The sequence below is a fragment of the Festucalex cinctus genome, chromosome 13 (assembly GCF_051991245.1).
Source record: "Festucalex cinctus isolate MCC-2025b chromosome 13, RoL_Fcin_1.0, whole genome shotgun sequence".
Taxonomy (NCBI): Eukaryota; Metazoa; Chordata; class Actinopteri; order Syngnathiformes; family Syngnathidae; genus Festucalex; species Festucalex cinctus.
The window spans coordinates 17,683,331-17,705,917 of NC_135423.1; the positions used below are offsets into that span (position 1 = coordinate 17,683,331).

General features: G+C 43.7%; 1 protein-coding gene across 1 annotated transcript in view; it reads right to left on the reverse strand.

Moving 5' to 3' along the window:
• Positions 1-21,937, reverse strand: part of arhgef17 (Rho guanine nucleotide exchange factor (GEF) 17) — a 61,555-nt gene extending 39,618 nt beyond the window's left edge. Inside the window, exon 1 of the mRNA XM_077541461.1 lies at positions 16,500-21,937. Within this exon, the coding sequence (XP_077397587.1) occupies positions 16,500-21,605 (5,106 nt within the window). The 5' untranslated portion in view covers positions 21,606-21,937. The remainder of the gene's footprint in view (positions 1-16,499) is intronic.
• Between the last annotated feature and the right edge of the window lie 650 nt (positions 21,938-22,587).

Genomic DNA, 22,587 nt, shown 5'->3' on the forward strand with positions numbered 1-22,587 from the left:
TATGCCTCAGAATGGAGGAAATCATCCAAAAAATCCTTTCCTCTTTGTTTCCCATAATTCCCTCCCATTTCACTAGTCTGTTTCCAGAATGTTCTGGCTCAAAACCGAATGAGTGGAATGCAGGATTCCAGGTAGTCTGCACACACACGCACACGGGCACACAGCACAGTTGGAGCCATCCAAACTTTGCTGTTGTCGATGAGAAATATATTAATGAAGGAAATGTGTATGCAAGATGATATCAGTCATCATCTCTTTATATTTAAAACTGATGGCATACATGACAACTGTATCATTTTTCTTCCCTAGGACACTTACATTGCTGGCTTGCTAGCTAGCTAACTTGATGGATGGATGGTTGGATGGATCGAACCTGCTTTCAGGAAGAGGGGTGGCACAGGAAGTGAGTAAAGGCGGCCTGACACGATTCTGTTGTGGCGAGTCGTGTCATTTTGGGGCACGGACTGGGGGAGGTTCCCGCACTGTTCACGACTAGTTCACGACGAGTTCATGAATGCATGACCATTCGTGTCCACATTGACACGAACTGACACGACGAGTTCACACATAGTTTGCGCACTTCCCGCATTTGCACGACGAGTTTGCGCAATTTGGACGGTGTCGTGCCGACTTGGGCACGCCATATAAAAAGAGGGCCTCCCCAACCCAGTTGCGTACCTGTCGGCTGTCGTGTTCCGAGGTGGCCGCGTGGCACCGGCGGGAGTATAGTCAAGTTTGATCGTCTTCTTGGCGCGCCACCGGCGCCGGGGAGGGCCCATCCGAGGCGCACACTGCCACCCACTGACAAGAACTGGCGCGCATCCTTCCCGCATCGTCCCGACGAGTTCACGAACAGTTTGCACATAGTTCACGACCCGGTCGCAAAATTTTGTCGTGACAAAAATTTTGCACATTTCAAAAGTTTTGCCCCAACATGGCACGCAGTCACGACAGGTTTACGCACACTTCACGCAACTTTACGACTAGTTCGCGAGTCGTGCCAGTGCGCGAATTTGTGCCACAAAATCGTGCAAGTGTCAAGGCGCGTTAACAGTATCCCTCAGTATAAAAAAAAAAGCCCTGTTCCCTTATCTTGTCATTTTCATTACCCTGCCACATGGAGTTTGTTTTTCTGGAGAAGACAACATTCCCAGGCCACTTCTATTCCTCTTCCTATTAATAGCGCTTGTGTAATGCACACGCACGCACAAGCACATGTATACGCACACAGACAAATTTATCCCTAACTTTATTTTGTAGTTCCCAGCGGGAAATCACAAGCAAGTCTCAAGTCTTAACCTTCATGTTTTAAGCAAGTTACTGGGACAAAAATGAAGCAAAAGCCAAGTCCCCTCTACAGTTAAGTCACACAGACTTGCTCAGTCACTAGCATATACATAGAAGAACATAGAACATGTTGACTAGACAGAGATTACTGACTTGTCTTGAAAATTGTTTTAACTTGTTGGTTTTCTGCTGGTCAAATATAATTGGATGTCATATTTTGCCCAAGTGGAACTATGACATAATGGAGCCACCCTTTAGACATACTGTATGGTGAAAAATAATCAACAAACTCTACATTCCTCCTTTGTCGTATTTACTTGATTTCAATCACTCGTTGGGGTAACTCGATTAAAACTCCTGACTCAGTCTCTAGTGAAAAAATTGTCCACTTTGTTCTTATATTAAAGGTTATGTTACGTATGCTATGGTGACTATGTATAAAAAAAATAAACAAATGTTTCAGTAGCACATTACGTGAGTGTAGCGGTTACTTGTTGACACTAGGAATGTGTCTTTAAAATTGTGTCAATGACCCTGCAGTTATGTTATATGTGCAAAAGGTCTGTAGTTCTGATGGTCTGTAAGTTCGTTGACGTGTGTCGGTTGAGTCCTGATCTGTGATTGGATGAGAAAGTCAAGGGTGGACACAAGTGGAAAGTGAGCAGTGCAGCTGTGTAATGAGTAGACCGCAAAGAGAGAACAGAGAGGCAATTTTTGTGCTGTTGCTTTTGCTAGAGACAAAAAAATACTTCAAAAACAAACAATAACATGACCTACAATGTAAAAACACTGAGTAGCAACAGTAAACAAGAAAGATTTGCCAAGTTGCACAGTATAAAACTAAGTCAAGTGGAGTCCCGTGAGATGCAAGTCAAAGTCAAGTCGAGTCTTTCATAAGTTTTAAGCCAAGCAAATTGCAAGTCCAAAAACTGCTGACTTGTGTCTGACTTGAGTCAAGTCATATGACTCGAGTTCTGGTTCCCAAAAGCACACAGGTGGCTGCCTCATGCAACACCATTGAGCTGTGACAGCAAAAGACAATAAGATACAATATCCTCCTCTGCACTTGAGTTTTAAGCCTGATTAATGTGCTGTGCTTGGCTTTCTCACGTTGACCCTTTCTCACGCTGACCGCCAGTTCATACACTTCCTTAGTAGCTCATGTTTTCACACTACAACTGGGATCTATTCTCCTGTGCCTTTCATACAGAACCAGCCAAAGCGGGATATTGCTGTGTCCAAAATGTGCTTTCATACAACATTGGACAGCTTTCCTTATGAGTTGATTTGATACAGCAACAGTTGCTTTCAACACAAAGTGGGGTGGACAGTGAGTCTAGTATGCACTCTTTTGAGTGAGTGTGAGTTCAAGTTAAATAAAGTGTTTTCAAACTCTTAGACATTTGACTATGAGCTAAGAAGCTGCGTGCCATTACATCATCAAACCTGCAGTAGGATGTGCCTCAACAAGGCATTTTATTGTTGGGAGAGCCCATGATTGCTTGGCTAAATGTTTGGATAGTTTGGTCACGATCTTTTGCTCAGGCCTGATTGTGTTTAGGTCTTACCATGCTTTGCCATGCGCATGCAAGGACCCAGACACACACTCACACGCACAGTCCAGGGAGTCGTTTATCGCTGAAGCCCTGTTCCCTCTTTCAATGAAATCCAGATGTGGGCTCAGAGGGGGGAGGTTAAAAATAGAAAGAGGTGAGGGGGACAAAGAAAGACAAAAGAAGCAGATGGGGTCAGAGGAAACTAGGACATGAAGACAGAAAGACAGAAAGATGCAAGTAGGTGACGTAAGGTAAGCGATGAGCTCACAGACTAATGGAGTGGAGAAAGTTTTGGCAAAAATGCAAATTTATTTTGTTGTCCTTAACTTCCTCTCCCTCTCGCCTTGGTCAAACAGAAACACTAGACGCTGTGATGTCACCGCATTCCGACAACCACACACACACACGGGTTGCCATGGGTGACAAAATTAACGCATTAAGGTGGTTTCCTGTTTGGTGCCTTTAAAAAAAAAACAAAAAAACTATTTTTGCTCTCTGCATGTGTATATGTGTGTGCCTCCCTCAAACCACTTCCTGCCCTACCCTCTCGATGAAGACAATTATGGCTCTTGCAAGAAGGATAGGAGGAGAAATGACTCCTTAAAAGGCAGAATCTATAAAGTTTTCTCCCACTGCACTCATTTTCAGAAACTATAGCCAATCTGGCTTGTTTTGTGCTTTTAAAGACAAACACATTTCGTTCCGCAGGAGTAATGAAACCTTACTTTCATAATTGTATTATCGGAAAGATGACAGTAACAAACAACCACAAAGATCACAAACAAGTTGGATTAAGAGAGCTAGTGATGATGGGAAACAAGCTTTCAGCAAAAAAACAACAACAAATATCTCCTTACTGCCCACTAGTGGTCCGTTAGTGAGCTTTAGACAAAAACAAAAACTTAACCTGGAAAACTAAGGAGTTCAACTAAAAAATAAAAAATAAAATAAAAAATAAATAAATAAACTTAAAAACACACTGGTATCACAGTATTGTACAAGCACTATTTAAGAAGTAACATATTAGCATTAGCTAGTGGGCTAACTCATCACAGGAAGTGCAGTAGGCCTACGTGGTTAGCCTATGAGACCGTTGTACCAAAAAAGTTCAACCACCAGACAGACAAAGAAAAGTAAAATCACTTAATTTTGTCTGAAATAAAGACTTCTGGCGTGCGTGATATGCTGTCGATAAGTTTCTTTCTCAGTTCTATCATTGTCATTACAACTTTCCTTTTTACAGTACATAGCTTGAAACATGTCCTTTGTGCTTAGGAAAAAATAAATAAACTTCCAAAATTCATTAGTTTCCTACTTAGTAGTAAGCTTAAATCTCAAGAGACAGTCTACAGTCTTTTGATATTTGTCTAAGTCTTGTGTTGTGTCACACATGATAACAGTTAAGAAAGATCCAGAAATGGGACATATTTTCACCAAAATTGTGGTCAAACTCCAAATTTTACAACCATTGGGGTGATACAGTGGGCTGTGACACTGACCGAGATTCAATATGACTCAGTTAAAAAAAACTGCATATTGTCTCTGTCTACGAGAGAGTTCTGCTCCTTCCAATGGGGACTTGGTTGAAGCACAACCTCTGCGAACACATTAGTAAAATCCCACTATAAACATTATGAGACAAGTTTGTGAGAGATACATTCTGCAATTTAAAAAAGTAAACTTAATGTGAATGATATTTTCTTCTATTTCACGTGTGGTTTTTCATTTTCTGGTTCGGACCCCAATCTTACCACAGGTATTTTTTTTTTTTTTTTTTAATGTCCCAACATGGCTTATATTGTGCTGCTTTTAATCTGACTGGATCAGTTAGCAACATTTGACGCTGGCCCAACACTTCTCAGGAAAATATGCACTTCACCGACGTTCATTTGAATGACATCTCCTTGGGAACATGACACAAACCCCGAATAATTTCTCTGCTCCTTTCACAATAATATTTCAAAACCGCACAATACAAACGCCAGCTGGTGAATCAGATTTTTCGTCGGGGGGAAAAAGTAGAGGCCTTGTTGAAAATAAGAAGCCCATTGAAGAGTGAAGAAGGACTACATTGTTTCAGAAAAGACTGACCCGATTACACACAAGCCCCCCACACTACCCCACCGCTGACATTGGGTGATGGGAGCTTTCTTTGAGACCATCAAATGTTGTTGCTTTTGGGGTGGGGAGGAATCTGCAGACATCATTAAACATCACTTTAGCCAAGGAAATCATGACCTGGGTTACATTTGTTAAGTGACAGCACTAGAGATAGACCGATATGCTTTTTTCAGGGCCGATACCGATTCCGATTATCGGTAGTCAAGGAGGCAGATAACCGATATTTGAAGCCGATATTCATTTGCAGTAAAAGTTAAAATGTTGGCACCAAATTTTTGAATAATGCAAACCCTAACCCTTCTTTACAATGGATTCTCACACTGCACTTTTCATTTTACATCCTTCTATCTGCAATAAGACGTTGGTGGCGGGGGGAGTTAAATGTGGGGGCCAATGTGACATTACCTTTTATAGCATTTGGGATACTTGTAGTTTTATTCTATAAATGTTATATTTTTATATTTTGAAGTAATAGGAGGAACCCTGTCATTCAAAATGTGCATCAGCTGTGGCATTACTTATTACTACAGCAAAAAATAAATAAAAAAAATTCCATGAGAAAAACTATTCATCCCTGAACACCATACAGTTCTTGTAGACCTTATTATAATTATTGTTATTGTTACCATATAGACAGTTTTGATAAGCTGAGGATCTTAAATCGAGAACAGCAATATCATGCTACTCCTCTCTACAAGAGAACTGTCAAAAGACACTTCATCATGTAGTTTAGTGCCACTTAGGATGCCCCAATCAACGCAGAAAAAGGTAGAGTAAAATAACTTGGTTATAATAATAGTAAGAATAACTTGGTTATACAGACATTGTTGCGGTGGACCGCTGCCACTTTCTGCTGTTTAATGTGTTTTACACTTATAGACACGTGTGTGTATATGGGCCCACTATTCTCTCACTACTGTACTGTACTGTATCACTTAATGGCACAGATGTACTTGTCTAAATAATAACTGGGCTGCAACATTGCTAATTCACATTAACAAGCACTGTCTTAGCTGTCCACATGAATAGTTACTAACACACGAGAAAGTTATACAACACACCAAACATGAGCTCATTATTCAAAGTATGAGGCACGTAACGAAATTACATCACTGAACATTAATTGCAGCCGACTACGGCCGTAGATGTTACATATTAGTGGCATCCATTGAGAGCATAATGTCCCAACTCACAGCAGACATGTCGTGAAAAGAGAGACAAAACAAGCAAATAAGCACACTATACTTTAGTGCACTTCTCTACTAATGCCAAACATACGGAAGAGAACACGTTCGTGTAGTTAAACGGTGTTTGAGACACTTAATTAGTTACGGAGCGGACTTTAACGAGGTGCACAACGAGCTGTCAATCAAATCGACGTCGAAGCTTAAGGCACACAATGGCAAACCAGTGCGACAAATAAACACAATATAAAGTAACTAAACGCTATTTAGTGTCACTGTGGCATCTCACTGCATAATAACCGCTATGCAACAAGTAGTGGACGTGACACAGAATGCAATGTGTGCGTCACGAGAGGTAAATATAATGACATTACTCTACTCTTAACATGGAACTAGACAATATAATAATGACAACTGTTAATATTTGGAACCTTTCTAACAAACATTATTTACTTAATTAAGTGAAAATGTGTGTGATTCCCTCCCCGAGTAGTTCAAGTAGCGTATTAGCTACTGGGTGTTAGCCTACATGCTAAGCTGAACACACCACTGTTAGCTAGCGGGGATTCAATGCAAGGCAATGCAGCTCCATTCATATAGTGCATTTAATACACAACATAATTCAATGTGTTTAGCTTATCATGGTGAAACGATCGGCGGAGTCTCTTCTCTTTTAACTTACCTTCGAAGCATGTGTCTGTCGCGTTGTGTCCGTGGGTGCGTGTGTGACCGGCTACTGTGATACAGGCATACACTACTGATTGGTTCTGGCTCTTGCACGGCTAACCAATCAAATGCTGCTATGGGAGTTACATTGCTGGAGTTGGACTCCATAACAGACAGAGACGCTCTGGGCTGCATTCGAAGCGAAAAGACGGAGTTTTAAATGGATCGCTCATATCGGCCGTCAGATTAATAAAACAGACCGATACCGATATGTACCAATATGTCAAATATCGGCCCATCTCTAGACAGCACTCACACACAAGCACACAGTTTTCATAATTATTCGGGGAAGTCAATGAACTTTGATGCACAGAAATGTTGGACACAACATGAAATTATCACAACAAACATAAATCAAAAAGCTTACTGAACAACCAATGGAAATCAATCTGGGACCTGTTTTACGTCCAAGCTCCATATCAGGAAAACTTTAATTAATTAATTAATTTAATTTTGTTAATTCATTTAATTTACTATCTTCATTAACCTTGTCATCAACACTTGTGCTGGGACATGGCAGCCTGATACACACAGCACACCTTATGGTTCACAAAAATACACAATATGACAGAAAAAGAAACAAAGAAAAAGAGAGCATAAGGGACTACCTGTAAATCCAGAGCCGTTGATAGAGTTTGGCCAGCTCTGTTTCGGCAGGGTAAAAAGATGGCGTCCATATGTCATGTGACCAGCAGTTGACCAATCACAGCGCTGTGTCACATGGCATATGGACACCATCTTGTTACCCTGGATCCCCGTTAAAACAAAGAATCTTAACCTCGGATTCTGACACTTTCAATCACACGGACACACGCGTCCTTACGCATTTTTCTCTAAGGTCAGCATTCCTTTAGGCTGACTCACACTTCAATGAAGACTCTTCCTGGGATCAAAGCTTTTATCCAAGCAAGTAGCAGCCAGGAGGATGAGACCTCCCAAAGCTGGAGACGTGAAATGAATAAAATGACTCCAAGTTTTTACAAGAGTGCACCAAAAAGAGACTAACAGGCTAAAATCAGGACAACATCATCATTGAGATACCAAAATCATGAAACAATGTATCCATTCATCACATTCGTTGGAACTTTGACACACACCACCTGCCTGGGATGCTGCTTTCAATTTCGCTGCCCTCCATTTACTTTCCTCCTCCCCTTGCGCTTTGATCCGCGATCCCAGCAGCCATTCCTGTACGGCGCTACGAGACTTCCAGCGTCTCTCGTTCCCATTCTCACGTGCGTTTCTCAACTGGCAGCTAGAGCATGATCCAAAGCGGCGCACCGATGCCATAGGACGGACGAAGAAGCGGGTGACAGGGCGAGTAGGAGGAATGAGTTGGGAAAGGAGGACCGCACATGTATTTCTACTGTCATGTTTGACTGGATGACAAAGGACGAGTGAGAGAAACCGACTGAAGGGTCCAGTCAACCCACAGTGTGTGTTTATGCATGGAGCTAACCACCCTCAAATGATGCTACAGTTGCACTATTGTGTGAATGACTCAGTGACGCAGTCAACACAATACGTTTACATAAAATTAACATTAATCCTGCATATGAACTCACATGACAAAGACACCACTTTCACTATCAAGCCTTCTGACTGCTACATCACAATAGCAGTCAGATGGGATCTGATTGCTATTGTCGTGTAAAGTGTCAATCTTCACACATGAAAAAGTGAATTAGAATAGTATTGCAGTCTGTCGTTGTAGGTTCGTAGCAAAGAGAGCTACGTGGGAAAAATTTGATTTGAACAAATGTATGAGTATTAAATTTATTTAACTATTAACGAATGTCAATAGGCTGCATTTGCATTTCTAACAGACCCCAGAGGAGGTAGGGCACTATTATGCAGTATCCCTTAATTACGAGCTATTCCTCAAAGGACATGTGATTTGATAATAATAATTATAAAATGACATTAAATACAAGCTCAGTATCAAAAATCCTGTCGTTATAAAAATAATAACGCTTTTTTTTGTGTCAAACTCAAGTAATGTGAGACTATCTGGCCCTGGTGGGCCGCCGGGCCAATAAAACGCTGGGGGAAGCCTGTTACTTTTCAAATGGTGTGCTTCTCATTTATATGTTAGCACTGCCCAGGAATGGAGGAAGCAGCAACATTTTGTGAAATCATTTATCTTGTTTCAATTAATACCTGTATGTTGCGTATTCCTGAACTTTATCTCTAACGTAATCAATTTAAAATAATCTAAATTAGATCATGTGTGTTTTGTGTATTTGAGGTAGAAGTGAGATGGAGTGACAAAAATGACATTCCTACGTTACATTCATGCGTCAGCACACATTACAAACACTACATAAGAGACAGAGCTTAACTGTGCCCCGTCATCCCATCAATGTAAGAGCCAGGTGAAATCAGAATCCACGTAATTCACACAAACACACCGTTTAGTACGTATGCTAAAATACAGTATGTGCTCCCAAAAGAGCTGAGAGAGCAGCTCAAGAGGTGGAAAGTGCTGTTTCAGAGGAGACTTTCCTTACATAAGCAAAGTGCTCTGTAATTACACTGGGTGGATCCGTACACTGAGCCAGTTAGCGCAAGACCGGCCAGAGCAAAGCTAAAGGACGGACACATGATGAGGGAGGGCATGCCAATATTATTCAAATGTTCAAAAGGGCTAAACTTCCCTGACTACTTTATGCTGGCAAGACTTGAGTAAAAAGTCAAAATCCTTCGAAGGGGCAGCCCTTAGAAGGGAAAGTTCAAGAACTGCCACCAACCAAAGGGCCTCTAGCGCGCTTTTCCCACAGACATATTGCCTCGCTTTGAGAAACCAGACAGCGTGCCAGATTGGTTTGGAGATGCTGCATGGCAGTAGGATTTGCATTTTTTTTGGTCCACAGAAACACTCATGACCTCTTAATATGCTAACTAGTCCTCAACGGTGGATCTAACTATTGCAGATGACAGGATGTATGAATCACATATTATTATTATTTTTACATTTCTACTTCAACTTATATATATTGTATCTACCATTAGTATATTGGCCATTAAGTGATATTAATCCTGCAAAGTTCAAAACTATCTTGTACTTCGTAATTACTCAACTGTGTGCTTCAGACAAAAAAAGTACAATCCTGGGGGAAAAAATATCAGCTATCATAGCGCAAAATCTCAGTCAGAAATCTGGAGAAATCCTCTCATGGTGGAACAACACACTATGACATCATCTTCATAATTTAAAAAAAATAAAAAATAAAAATGGTGCTGTGTCTCTCTTCCTGTCACTGCTGGCTCTTTGGCAAAGTCGCCAATCAGCTGTTACGGTTTTCAGATTCAAACAGCCAGCTAAGTGCAACTGGTATGTGTTTGAGTGATCCCAGTGAATACTACCTGACTATACGTTGAAACCTGACGTGACATGGATAAAAAAACTAAAAAAAACTTGAATGTATTATTTATAACATTGCTGTTAGATCGGATTGCAGGCACTGGAATTTAATAAAAGCCCGATGGACAGTAAGTGGGTTCTGCATCTGTCCTGGTATGTAGCCTTCTTGGTTTCAAAATACCATTGTCCAATTGAAAAGACATGGCATCACTCCAATTCTCCATTTAACACGCATTCTTCATGATAAGAATGTGTATTCATCCTCAAGAGTTGTAAAGATTTATATGAGACAGCAAACCTGAAAGTGGACCCTCTTAGTACAGGACACACACAGGCGCACAAGTTAGATAGCATCCATCCATTTTCTCAAACACTTGGCCACAACCATGAACTGGTTGCCAGTCTAATATACTAAATGACATCATTCAAGATAAAAATCAGACCTCGATCATTCTAGAAGAATCCCATGTTTTTGCTGTCTGCAACAAAAGCAACACAATCACTTCGTCCATCTATGCCCTTCTCCGTCCAACAGGTCCACTTAAAATAGCAGCTATTACGCAATCCTAAAAAGAGACTGATGAAGTTGATCAATGCTTGCTGCTTTTCACCATGACAACATGTGGAGGAAGAGGAAAAAACATCAGCCAAGAGTGGAGGCATTTGTTTCATGCTGGGTGGTCTGATAAAACACAAAGTCCATCCTGAAGGAATAAACACTCCACCTTTAGCGCTTGTGGGATTTTGAGCTCTGCTTCGTCTCTTCAAGCTCTTCATTTGGATTACAACCAGCATCATTTCATACTACCAAAACTGTGGTTGGAATGAATGAACACGTCTCATTCCAACATGATTGGAAAGACTGGCAGGCGTTATTTCACTATTTAAAGGGAAATGCTAAGCAACACCACCATCCCTCCTATTGATTTATGATACCATATTTTCTTTTGATGACAACTATGACAATCGGACCAATTGAACTTAGAAATAGTCCACATAGAGCAAGCAAATAGCACATTGCAGAACGCGTCCGACAAAGAAGAATGCCCACTAGAATTCTCATTTTCTTCTATAGCCTATGACACACAAGTCCAAGTTGTTTTGAAATACGCTTGTAGCATACAACCAAAACATGCAAACACAGACAAATTATATGTTTAAAAAAAAAACAAAAAAAAAACAAAGACTAAAATTTTAGTGCAACCATAACAACATCATCTCTGCTAATTGCAGCCAGAATGACCTCCATGTTACCTCAACTGTTTCCGGACATCATTAATTAACAATCAATTTGACCATTCAGTTACTACATCCAATAAAGTAAATCCAGTGAACTAAGAAACTAAGTTGATAAAGATACATTTTGTTTTTAATGGACATAACAGCCCACCAAAATATCTGTTGAATTTGAACGATTGTATTTTTTTGAGGAAATATTTATAACAGCTTAATGAGCAAAACTGTTATCCTTTCCCAGACTTCAACGTCAACATCCACGGAGACAACCCAGACCTCCATTATCATTCAAACATATTTACAAGTATGTTCTAACGTATTTGCAAGTAAGTTTGAATGTACTTGTAGGCTAAATGCTAAAGCATGGAAGGGATCACATCATGCTATTTTAAACCCCCCCACGGTTAACTATTAGGCATATAATGATTAAATCGTACCGTTGACACCATGGCGATGTAATTTTTTTATGAAATAGAAGGTGTTTTGCTGGTTATTTTTTAACGCGGTAGTAAAACGGTTCAGCAAAACCCCGCCATGCCACCGGTGAGCCGACTACAGCCTGCTGCTGGATCTTTGCGTTTGGCCACGCAAGCCATCAATTCTTCAATAAACATTTAAAACAAAATGGCTCCTTGCCGCAAGATATGGTGGAGGAGAGGGAAGAAGAGAGAGGAAAGAAGAAGGAGAAAAAAATAAACATGAGCAAGTTGCGAACTGTGTACCTGTTGCTTACAGGGTGAGCGTGCTAACTACAACACTATTCATTGAGTTAGGTAAGTTTTACTTGGTGGTTTACACAAGTGTCAGCCAGAACCTTTTCTGGGATTCTAAGACGGCCAATTGTCATTACACTTTGACATTGAAAATGTGAAGGATAACTGATTGCTTTGAATTCATTTGGACGGATGTTTACTGATGAAGGCTACTTTTGTCACTATCCCATGGAGGTCTCAAAGAAAGTGGGCGTGCGTTTACTCCGCAAAGGCGGCGCGGTGGTGGGTCCGCACCAAATGATGTCATAAAGTGAGCACCCGCTTGTTTTCTCAGGTTGGGAGGGGCTGGTGCTTGGAGAGCAGAATGACCTAGAGTTTCTCATAAGGGGGGGACAGGGGGGAAAACACCACTTCGGTGACGTTTTTGGTGAGGAATTAGCATTTTAACATGGCTAAAAGCTCCAAAAAGTTGATTTTTCACATTGCTGTCCCTTTAAAGCTCATCATTTATTGCTAATCACAGTTGATCAAGGAAAACATTATCAAATATTCATTTATAGTTTTAGGGTAAGCTGTGCACAATGCTTTTTGCATAAACCTCCCATCTGTCACAGAGGTCATTAGGATATTCCTTTTTTTTTATTTTTTTTTTTATTTTTATTTTTTTAAAGAGCTCAGAATTGTTCATTCAGTAGTCTTACCGATTCAACGTCTTATCATCATTGCTCTTTTTTTCTTTTCTTTTTTTTTTCTTTTTCTTTTTGTGTGTGTGCGTTTGCGTGCGTGCGTGCGTGCGCGTTTGTGTGCGTGTGCAAATAGGTATAAATTTATACTCATGAATTCATCTAAAACCTTATAAATATCCCACTACCCTTCGCCTTAACCAGGTACTTCAGAATCTTGCCAGAGTCGTGAGGTTCAAATGGTCAGGAGACCAGAGAAAAGGTCAGAAAAAATAAAGAGAAAAGAAAGATAAATCAAAGTGAAATCCAGCACCGACCAAACACTTCCTGCCTTCCCCATGGTTACAAAATCAAAGTCTTACGCCAACCCCGGAAGCCTCTAAATTCCAACAAATTAGCGAGATCTCAAGAGACCAGAGGAAAAACTAAAGAGAGGAAGGAGGGAAGGATCAATGAGGCAGAGTGAGATCCATAGAAGCCAGTACATCAAATCCATCAAAGTGAAATCCAGCACCAACCAAACCCCTCCTGCGTGGTTACAAAACCAGAGTCTTATGCCAACCCCAGAAACCTCAAACTTCCAATAAATTGAGATCTCAAGTGACCAGAGGAAAAACTAAAGAGAGGAAGGAGGGAAGGATAGATAAAGCAAAGTGAGATCCACAGACACCAGCACCCACTGATTCAAGGGGCTGTGGGAGGGAGAGGCAAATTCTGTTTGAGTTTCAGTAGATGCTGGTGCGATGGATCTGGCATGCATAAGGACCACCACCAAAGAAAGAAGCCGTCAACCGCGGTCCAGCAAAGCGAGCACCCCCCCCCCCCCCCCAAGGGAATCCCCAGGCCGCGGCAGCCCCAAGGCCACCTCCAAGCCACCCGAGCGGACACCGGTCGGCGAGCCAACCCAGACGCCCAGAACACCCCCGCCCCAGCCCCGGCCCACACCCCCGAGCCCAAGGCCGCAGAACGAGGCCCGGCGGGCCCCCACAGCGCCCCACCGGTCCCCAGCCCCCATCCCCCCCACGACCCCCCCGCACCCCACCCAAACCCGCCACCCGCCACGACCCAGGCCCCGCCACCCCCGGCCCCCAAACCCCCGAACACACCCCGACCCCCAACACCCAACCCCCCACCCACCCATACCCCCCCCCCCCCCAAACAAGCCCCCCCCCCCGACGACCGCCAACCCCCACGCGAACCCCGCGAGCCCCCCCCACCCCCGGAAACCGGCACCGGGCAGCAGCGCAGAGAGGGAAGACGTGCCCACCCCACCTCCAGCCGTGCGAAAGGAGCACAGCGGCGGGAGGGGGGAAGCAGAGGAGGAAGCACCGGGGGAGAGGCGGAACACCAGAACACCGAGCCCGGTGGGAAGAGGCCCCGGTCGTCACGCCAGCGTACTAGTGACACCTAACTCTGTTACTGAGTCCGCCAGCTCACCGACTGGCGAGCTCTACCCTTACACCGTGAATCTGGCCCCACCCAGTGTATATACAAGTGTGTGCATGTGGTGCATTAAAATTGGTAGCAGGTGAGTCGGAGCAGAGGGAAAAAATTTCCCCTACTCCGATACACCCACATCCCCCCAAAAAAATGAATATGTATATGTGTGGTGCATTAAAAAAGGAAATGGAGGGACAAAGTGGTGGGGCAGGGACACAGATGGGGGGACCACAGCGCTGCCAGGCACTGCAGTCCATCCCCCCTGATGACTCCCCGCCCCAACTCACCCCTCCCCTTCCCCTTGGACATGAAGGTTAGGATTCATCATTAGGTCATTAGGATATTCCTTTTGACCAGACCATGTTGCTGTGGTTCAGTGGAGATGTGTACAATCACGCTTCATTGCCTCACTCCCTCCCTCGTTCTTCTCCGTCATGGTTTCATTCTTCAGCACTCTGTCAGTTCTAGTCTCCATTCTTTTAGCCAGCACTTTTCCTCTGAACTTTCTCTCCCCCCCATCTCCCTACCTGATATTTTGGCTTGGTTTGCTTACACCAAGACAAATGATCTCACTTCACTGCTATGTTCCAGAAAGAGTGCGAGAGGGGAGAGGAAAGGGAGAATCTTTAACAATATAACCACTAGAGTAAGAATAGGAGGATGTAATAAAAAAGCAGATCTAAAATAATTTGCTGAGGAAGAAGAACTCAATGGGATGAGAAGACGTAAATATACAAGCGAAAAAGGCAGCAAGAGATCGAACAGATCAAAGCTCTATTCTACACTATCAACAACGACAAACAACTATTTTCTCCCTTAACTGTTATTCTTCTTCCACATACTGTATCTAGACTGTGCTGTTTTATGGCTTGCCAAAGTTATTGTTATATTCAGTCCAAATGGTCTCCCTCAGACACGTACATGCACACAAACACACGCTGCAAAAGAGCAGCAGGCAGTGCTCTAAACAGCAAGTTGGGAACAAGGTACTGATATATTCCAGACTAACAATATACCCAGAGAGAAAACACACACAAAATAGTGCTCAAGCTCATGCCAGCCAGTAGCATTGGACATCATCAAACAACTTCAGTAACCACAACAACTTCCTATTTTCCTAAAGCCATTTCCTGCAGGCCGAGGTCATTCACCAGCTACGGGCTTCTGTCACTACGGCAAACAATAGTGGATAACGAAACAAACCAAAGAAAGCAGTCATTTTGATGTTACTGTATTATTGTGGTTGTATTTCCACGTAGAAATGAGTTTTTCTAACATTCTGACTCACTCTCTAATTTCATGCAGTTTTAAAAAGTAATCAAAACACCGCAGGATGCTGTTCTTTCTAGTTCTACAGCACTGTAAAGAATACTGAACGAAATATAGAGTAGTCATGAGATTTATACTAAAACAAATGACATAATAGATTAAATCAACTTGAAATTATGTCAATAATCATAAACTGTACCAGAAAATGTTCCTCATACTCCAACATTATCACAAAACACTACATCACAAGAGAAATACTGTTCATTTTTGTATTAAAATACACATTATCACTAGATTATAGTCTGATGGGCAGCTTTGCACTTTGCTATATGTAAGCATTTCGCCAATAGTGAACATCACTAATAAAAAAAAAAAATGTCTGAGTGATACTGAACTGCTCATTGTGTCCTCTCTTTCTCTTTGGCTGGCTTTAATCTATATTGGATGGAACAAATAAAGACAAACGGACACATGCACTTGACTAGCTTGGCCGGGCTCCTTAATTCCGTCTTTCTGACATTTGTTTAATCAGACCAATAACATCCTCTGATGTTTGTTGAACACAGCTCAGAATGTAATGGTTTCTCTAATGTAGTCTTGCAAAGGCACTCTTGCATTATGACAAGTAACTCACGACAGCACAACTTGCCAAAAGCACATACACACTTGTCAGCTTCTCTGCTGTAAGCATAAGAAAGAACCAACTGTTCCAAATATTATGGACTGCTCTAAAACATTATGCAAAAAAGTATGTTTTTAACTCTCTCTTTGTCAAAATACCCAACTATAATTCAGTTTCTAACCTCTCTTTTATGTCTGAGTCAAAGCATGCCACAAACTCCAAAATGTGTTTTAAATATGCACAATGTTGTTTTAAGTTCAAAAGGTACACAACAATAACAATATAAATGTGGACTTACCACTCTTGGCTTGGTCCTCTGAGGGGCTGGTGTAGATGGTGCATGGTCCAAACCCTTCTGTGGTACAGTTCCTGTAGTTTGACTAGTGAAGATCTCACTGGACCCCTCCGATGAAGACACCGAACCTTCAGCCCCATCCCTGTTCCCATGGAGAGGCCCTGGACCATCTGTGTCTCTCTCAGGAGGGCCAACGTCTAGGATATATTTCTGGGTCACATCCTCTAAAGATGCAACCTTGCCTACTACGGGGGTCTTACTGAAGGCTGTATGAGTTCCAGTATGTTGGTCTGAGAGACTGCTCCCTTCCTTGAGAGGCTCTGGTCGGGGAGGTGGCGAGATAGGTATGAATGTGGCAGGCTCGCTCGTATGTCTTACATGTTTAGTTCTGGTCTTTGGTCTGGATGTGGGAAGAGGAGGTGTGAGCTCAGATGTATCATGGTGACTGTCTTGCTCATCTAGTTCTGGGGGCTCAAGTGGGTCTTCGTGAGAAAAAAACTGAGCCAACCTGTTTGGGCGCTTTCTAGGGGATCGGCGAACCATCCTAGGTGATAAAGCTTCAGCGAGCTTGAGGTCAAAGTTAAACCTCCTTGTCTCCTCTGCTTTCTTTTGTCCACCTTGATCTACAACATTGTCCTCGTAGGCAGGACTGTCAGATCGGGGAGGAGCCTTATTGATGTCAATAGTGCTACTTCCATGGCGACAATGACTTGGCTGTGTGTTTATGTCCACTTTAGGCTGCTCCTCTACCTCCCATGTTTTTTCTTTATGCTTGTTCAGGATTGGCTCGCTGCTGGAAGGTGGGATGGCGCCTGCCTGATCCAGCTCATTGATTGGTCCAGTGCTGGTGGACTGACCTTTAAACTGAGTGTCATTATGGGAAAGCAAAGATGCATCACTACGTCGACTCGGGTCACTAAATGATTTCTTCTTGGGAACTTTGCCATTGCCATTGTCGTCAGTCATCAGTCTGTCCATGGCTCCTGGCTCAGCTACAATGCTTCTGATCACCCCACTGTAGTCGCCAACTACCTCCTCCCAAAGTCCACCATCACTGTATACAGACAAGTCACTGGCCACACTTCCTTTGTATTCTGATAAGGTGGGTATAGAAGGGGTCTCTGGTGGCCCTCCTCCTTTAATAGCAAGAGATCCTAAAAGGTTACTGTCAACAGAGGAAAAATTGTCATCCTCTGCCACAGAAGAGCGTCTTTGAGGGATAGGATCACTGAAGGAGCGATAAACTGTTGACTCCCCGTTCGCATCAGCTGTTGTTGTTGAGTCTGTGGTACTGTTACTAACCTCGGAGGTTGTGTTAATGTTACCAGGAGGGGAAAACTTGCGTCTTCGACGGACAGAACTGGGGGTTGCAGGTGCTTCGAGGCCTCCTAAAATACCAGTCGATGCCTGTGGTACAGTGTTGCTGTTGTTGGTTACATCTTTGGCAGCGTCGACACAGCTGAACCCAGCAATTGAGTCTGTGATAACACCGTCACTCTCTTCCAGACAGGAGGGGTGAGGCAAGGAGGGAGGTATGCTGACTTCATTCAGACGATTCGTACAGCCAGTGTTGTTCTCCAACATTTCCTCTCTTTCCTTCTTAAGCCCTTTCACTTCATGGAGCGCTGATTGTTTCCATATGGTGACAGGCTGTCCCAGCACATCCCTAGCAATGCATGACCCCAAATTAACCCCTCCTGACCCTGAGAAAGCCCTCTCAGAGGGGTCACTGGGGCCAATCTCTGGCTCTGTTACAATCCCTTCATCTGTTAAACTAGACTCGTGGCCTGAAAGTTCATCCATAGAGCGGTCATAGCACACACTTTCTTCCGAGTCCCCCTTTTGCAACGCCCTCGCCGTCTCTCTGTTCTCTTTCTGCACCTTCTCCTGGTAGTCTGTATCCCTACTGTTTAGCTTTTCCAGCTGCATGCTTTGTCCATCCCTCTCTCTCTTTTCCTTCTCCCCATTCTCGCTCTCCCTCTTGTGTTTATCTCTTCCCGTTGTGGTCTTAAACTCAGCCCCTTGGTCTGTTTCTGCCTCACCTTCAGTACTCATTCCTTTTCTCTTCTCTTCATCTGTATTCTTAATTCTAAAACATTCATCTTCAAAGTCATTCACACTTTTCATATCAATATCATCATCTCTGGTGTTCATCTGGCAGATATCCTGAATAACCTGTCTTGCCTCCTGCACATATTTTTCTTGCAATGGTGTTGGCATCACCTCCTCGTCATCATCATCATAGCCATAATCCAACAATCGCTGTCCTCTTCCCAGCCTAAAGTCACCTCCATCGCTTTCTACTTCCCTGTCTGGCAGGGAAACCCTGCTTCCAGTCTTCTCCTTATTCACGTCTAGCTGTTGGTCGGAAGTACTTCTTTTGGTTGTACCACCTGCCAGGTAACAACGCACAGCTGCCGGGGATTTACCAGAATAGGTGAAGGACTTTGCACGCCGCAGTGTAGCCGTCAAATCTTTCAGGGACAAGCGACGACCAGAGGGCAAGATGTGACTCTGCGGGCCCAATCCGCATTTTTCTTCCTCACTTGTTTTCCGCACCTTCAACTCTGACAAGTCTGATTTCAGGAAATTTAGCAGTGTCATTGTTTCTGTGGTGATATCAGGGTTGGACTTGGATATTCCATTTTTAACATCTGCCCTATCACCTCCACTTGTTGGCTGTAATCTCATAGTCTCAGTTAATTTTCCTTCTCTTGCAAGAATCCGAGAAGATGAAGTGACTGCAGGCACAAACTTGGGGCGAGTCCGCACTTGGGTACGAGGGAAATTATCCCCATGTCCGAAGCTAGGGGAACGGTACATGGTAAAATTCCCATAGTATGTTTTACTCAGCATAGACGAGGAAGCATTTCTGGTAGTGTTGTTTCCACCAGGGTTCGAAAACTTGTTTGCTCCATGATTTGTGCAGCAAGCTTGGTCCTCCACCTTTAGTGTCTCAGTACTGGAATATCGACTGCTATAACGTGAGCCAAAAGACGGGATGTTGACCTTTGATACTCGAGAGACACTAGGAAGTGTTGTGGATGCCACGGGTGAAGAGATGCGCTCCCATTGCTGCTGCACTCTGGCTCTGTTACTATGAAAAGTTGGTTCTCTTGCAGAGTGGCTCCGTGATAGTCTTGGTACTGGCTCTCCTCCTGTGGTCGCATGGCGGGGCCTATCCAAATGCTCCATCGTCACGGAGGGCTCACTGTCACTGTCGTCTGATTCGCCATCACGATCGTTATAATCATCACGGCCTGTCGCTAAAGCACCACCACAGGACCTCTTCTTCTTTCTCAGAGAGCGGCGCCGCACAGCCTCCCGACTGGATGGTCCTAAAGAACCGGGACTCTCCTCCTCACTGCCCGAAGACCTACCGATGCCCTTCGCACTCCACCGGCCATTTTTACAGCGTGACAAATAACTCTCACCTCGCTCTGTGACGCCCTTCTCTCTTCCACTGACGCCAACAAAAGGATGAGAGGGGCCACTCCAGCCTGCACCTCCTCTTTTTCTCCTGCTATGCTCCTCCTCTTCGTCTCCAGAGCTAAACCTCCAGCGGGAGCTAAGCAGAGAGTCAACTCTGGAAGGAGCTGAGGAGGGAGCTATAGTCGAGGAGGAGGTAACGGCTTTATCTGGAGCTGGAGCACGGAGGGGGGATAAGGGGGGGGAGGCCGGAGCTGTAGAGGAGCTATGTGAGGAATGTAAACTATCCCTCACCAGCCCGACCCCCTGACTAACCCTTCTCTCCCTCACGATCGGCTCCTGAAGAAAGGAGGCGCAGAAGGAGGCATCCTGGCTCAGCAAACTGCTCCGAGAAGTAGTAGCAGAGTTCTGAAGGTCACAGTGGGGGTCAGAGGTCAACTCGATCAGTGTGGGAGTTTTGGGGGAAGCCTCTGCCTCTGAGCTGGGGCTGTGAGATCTGAATGGAGATGAGCTACTTTTTTGAATGCGGCAACCCTGAGAACAACTACAAATGCTACTGTTTTGAACTTTGTTTCTAGCAGAAATCTTGTCATTACGATATCTTGATGTTTTTAAGTGTGCCTCCTCATCAAGTGCATTCTGCTGCTTGTAGAGTTTGGAATGCAAGTCCATAGTGTCACAAAGTTTCTGTTTGGCAGCAGTGCTGTTTTGGCTCTGTCCTTCAACTAAGCTCGCCTCAGACGAACATGGAGTTCTGGCTTCATTAGTTGAAGTGAAAGATGGGAGTTTGCTGCTTTTATCCAAAAGACACTCTGGGTTGTTTAGCTGGCCTAGATCACATTTACTAGCCTGTTTTAAATGATCAAAAGTGTCGTCTTGATTTTGTCTCTCATCAAAAAGCTGTCTAATTTTGGTCACACTTGGCCATTTATCAGAATGCAGGGAACTAAATTCATTGCAATGTGTAGATAGGTATGTTCTGTGAGCTTTACAAGGTCCACTAATCGTGACGTCCTCTTCATTTTTGACAATACAAGTCTTTTGGAAATCAGATGAGCAAGAAGATTGTTTCTTACCAGTGTCGTCTTTTGTTAAAACTGCACAAGCACGCCTTTTGCTCCTTCTTTCAGAATCCGACCCAGACACAGAGTCCGTGCTGGAGTTAAACTTGTGCACTTTGTCCAAAAAAGACTTGTTGTCGGAAAACAATGCCGCACTGCTGTCCTGGTGCAATGACAGTCGAGAAAGAGAACTGCTCCTCCTGGAGGCTCTGACGCGGGGAAGTGTGCTGCTCTCATGCGGCACTGCTTCAACGTCTCCCGGCCAGGCGTTGCTGGTCCCCTCGGAGCCGCCTCCTCCCCCACTTTTACCGCTGTTGTTGCTGAATTTCTCGGTGAGCTGGCGGATAGAGGGAGAAATGGAGGCGAGAGGGGCGGAGGAGGCTTTCTTTGGCTCTGCGGTCGCAGCGGTTGTGGTGGCAGAGATTTTGGAAACTTTTCTTGACGCACTGACATGCCGCTGCTCTGCCCCGCCGGGTTCCAGAGGAAGAGAACCACCGGCTGCTTCCAAATCCTCACTTTTGTCTTGTCGCTCCTCACTTTTGTTGGCACCCCACGAGCCCAAGTTCTTAAAAGAGACGCTGCGGTACACCGGTGCACTCCTCTTGTGTCTCTCTGCCATTGTTCATAGTTGTCTTTGTTATGTCACGCCGCACGTTGCATCCTTTTGGAATTAAAAGCCATTTGTGCCTCGCAGCCTAAAGTCAACAACTTTTACCAAAGTCTGGAAAACGCAGGTTGCTCCTCAGTTGTTAAAACTCACATATTGGCGATTCCACACTTCAAAGTCGAACTTTTTTTGTACTAGCCAACTCTTCATCGTTAGCTAAACGTGTGGCCATTAAGCAGGTCACCCTCGCATCAGTCTGTGTTCTTTCCGCAAACTGTTTGTGGATTCCCTATTTTGGCATTATTTGGATTTCCGTGACTTGTGTTGTTTTTTGTGCATGTTAATGCCTGAGATAGGGCAAGAGGGAGTAGGCGGGACTAGGGGGATAGGGGCTGTCATAACCCCCTCGGGGATTGAGAGGAAAAAGCCCCCCACGCCCCCAGCCTCTATTTTTGATAAGAGACTGATACAGTGGGACTGGCTGGATGCACTGCAAAATGCAGAAGCATTATGCTAATTGGTGAGAACAACTTTTTTTTTCATTTTGCTAAATTCAACAATAAATCAGTGTATGTCTTTTGTACATCGCTCCAGGTAAAAATGTCTAATGCTGTAGGTGATTGTGTTAACATTGACAGCATCCAGGATCGCTTTTCACTCCACAATAAAGGCTCTGTGGTGCTTCCCATAAAGCTGTCTACTTTACGTGTCCTTTTGTTCTGAAGGGGAATCACACACTGTCACATAATTAACTTTGGCTGCAGCTCCCTCCACAGGAAAATGTCGAACATGACTGATTTATTGTATGAGGGGTGAGCAAATTTGGATTTTCCTCATTTTTAAAACAGAAACATGGCCCAGGAATAATATTAAGTGTAGGTATATAGTTAGTGTGTACATTTACTCATTTCATTATTATTTAAATAATAATAATAATAAATCAATATCCTCTGGGATGCATTAAAATAAGTGGGGGGATACATTTGAACTGTCA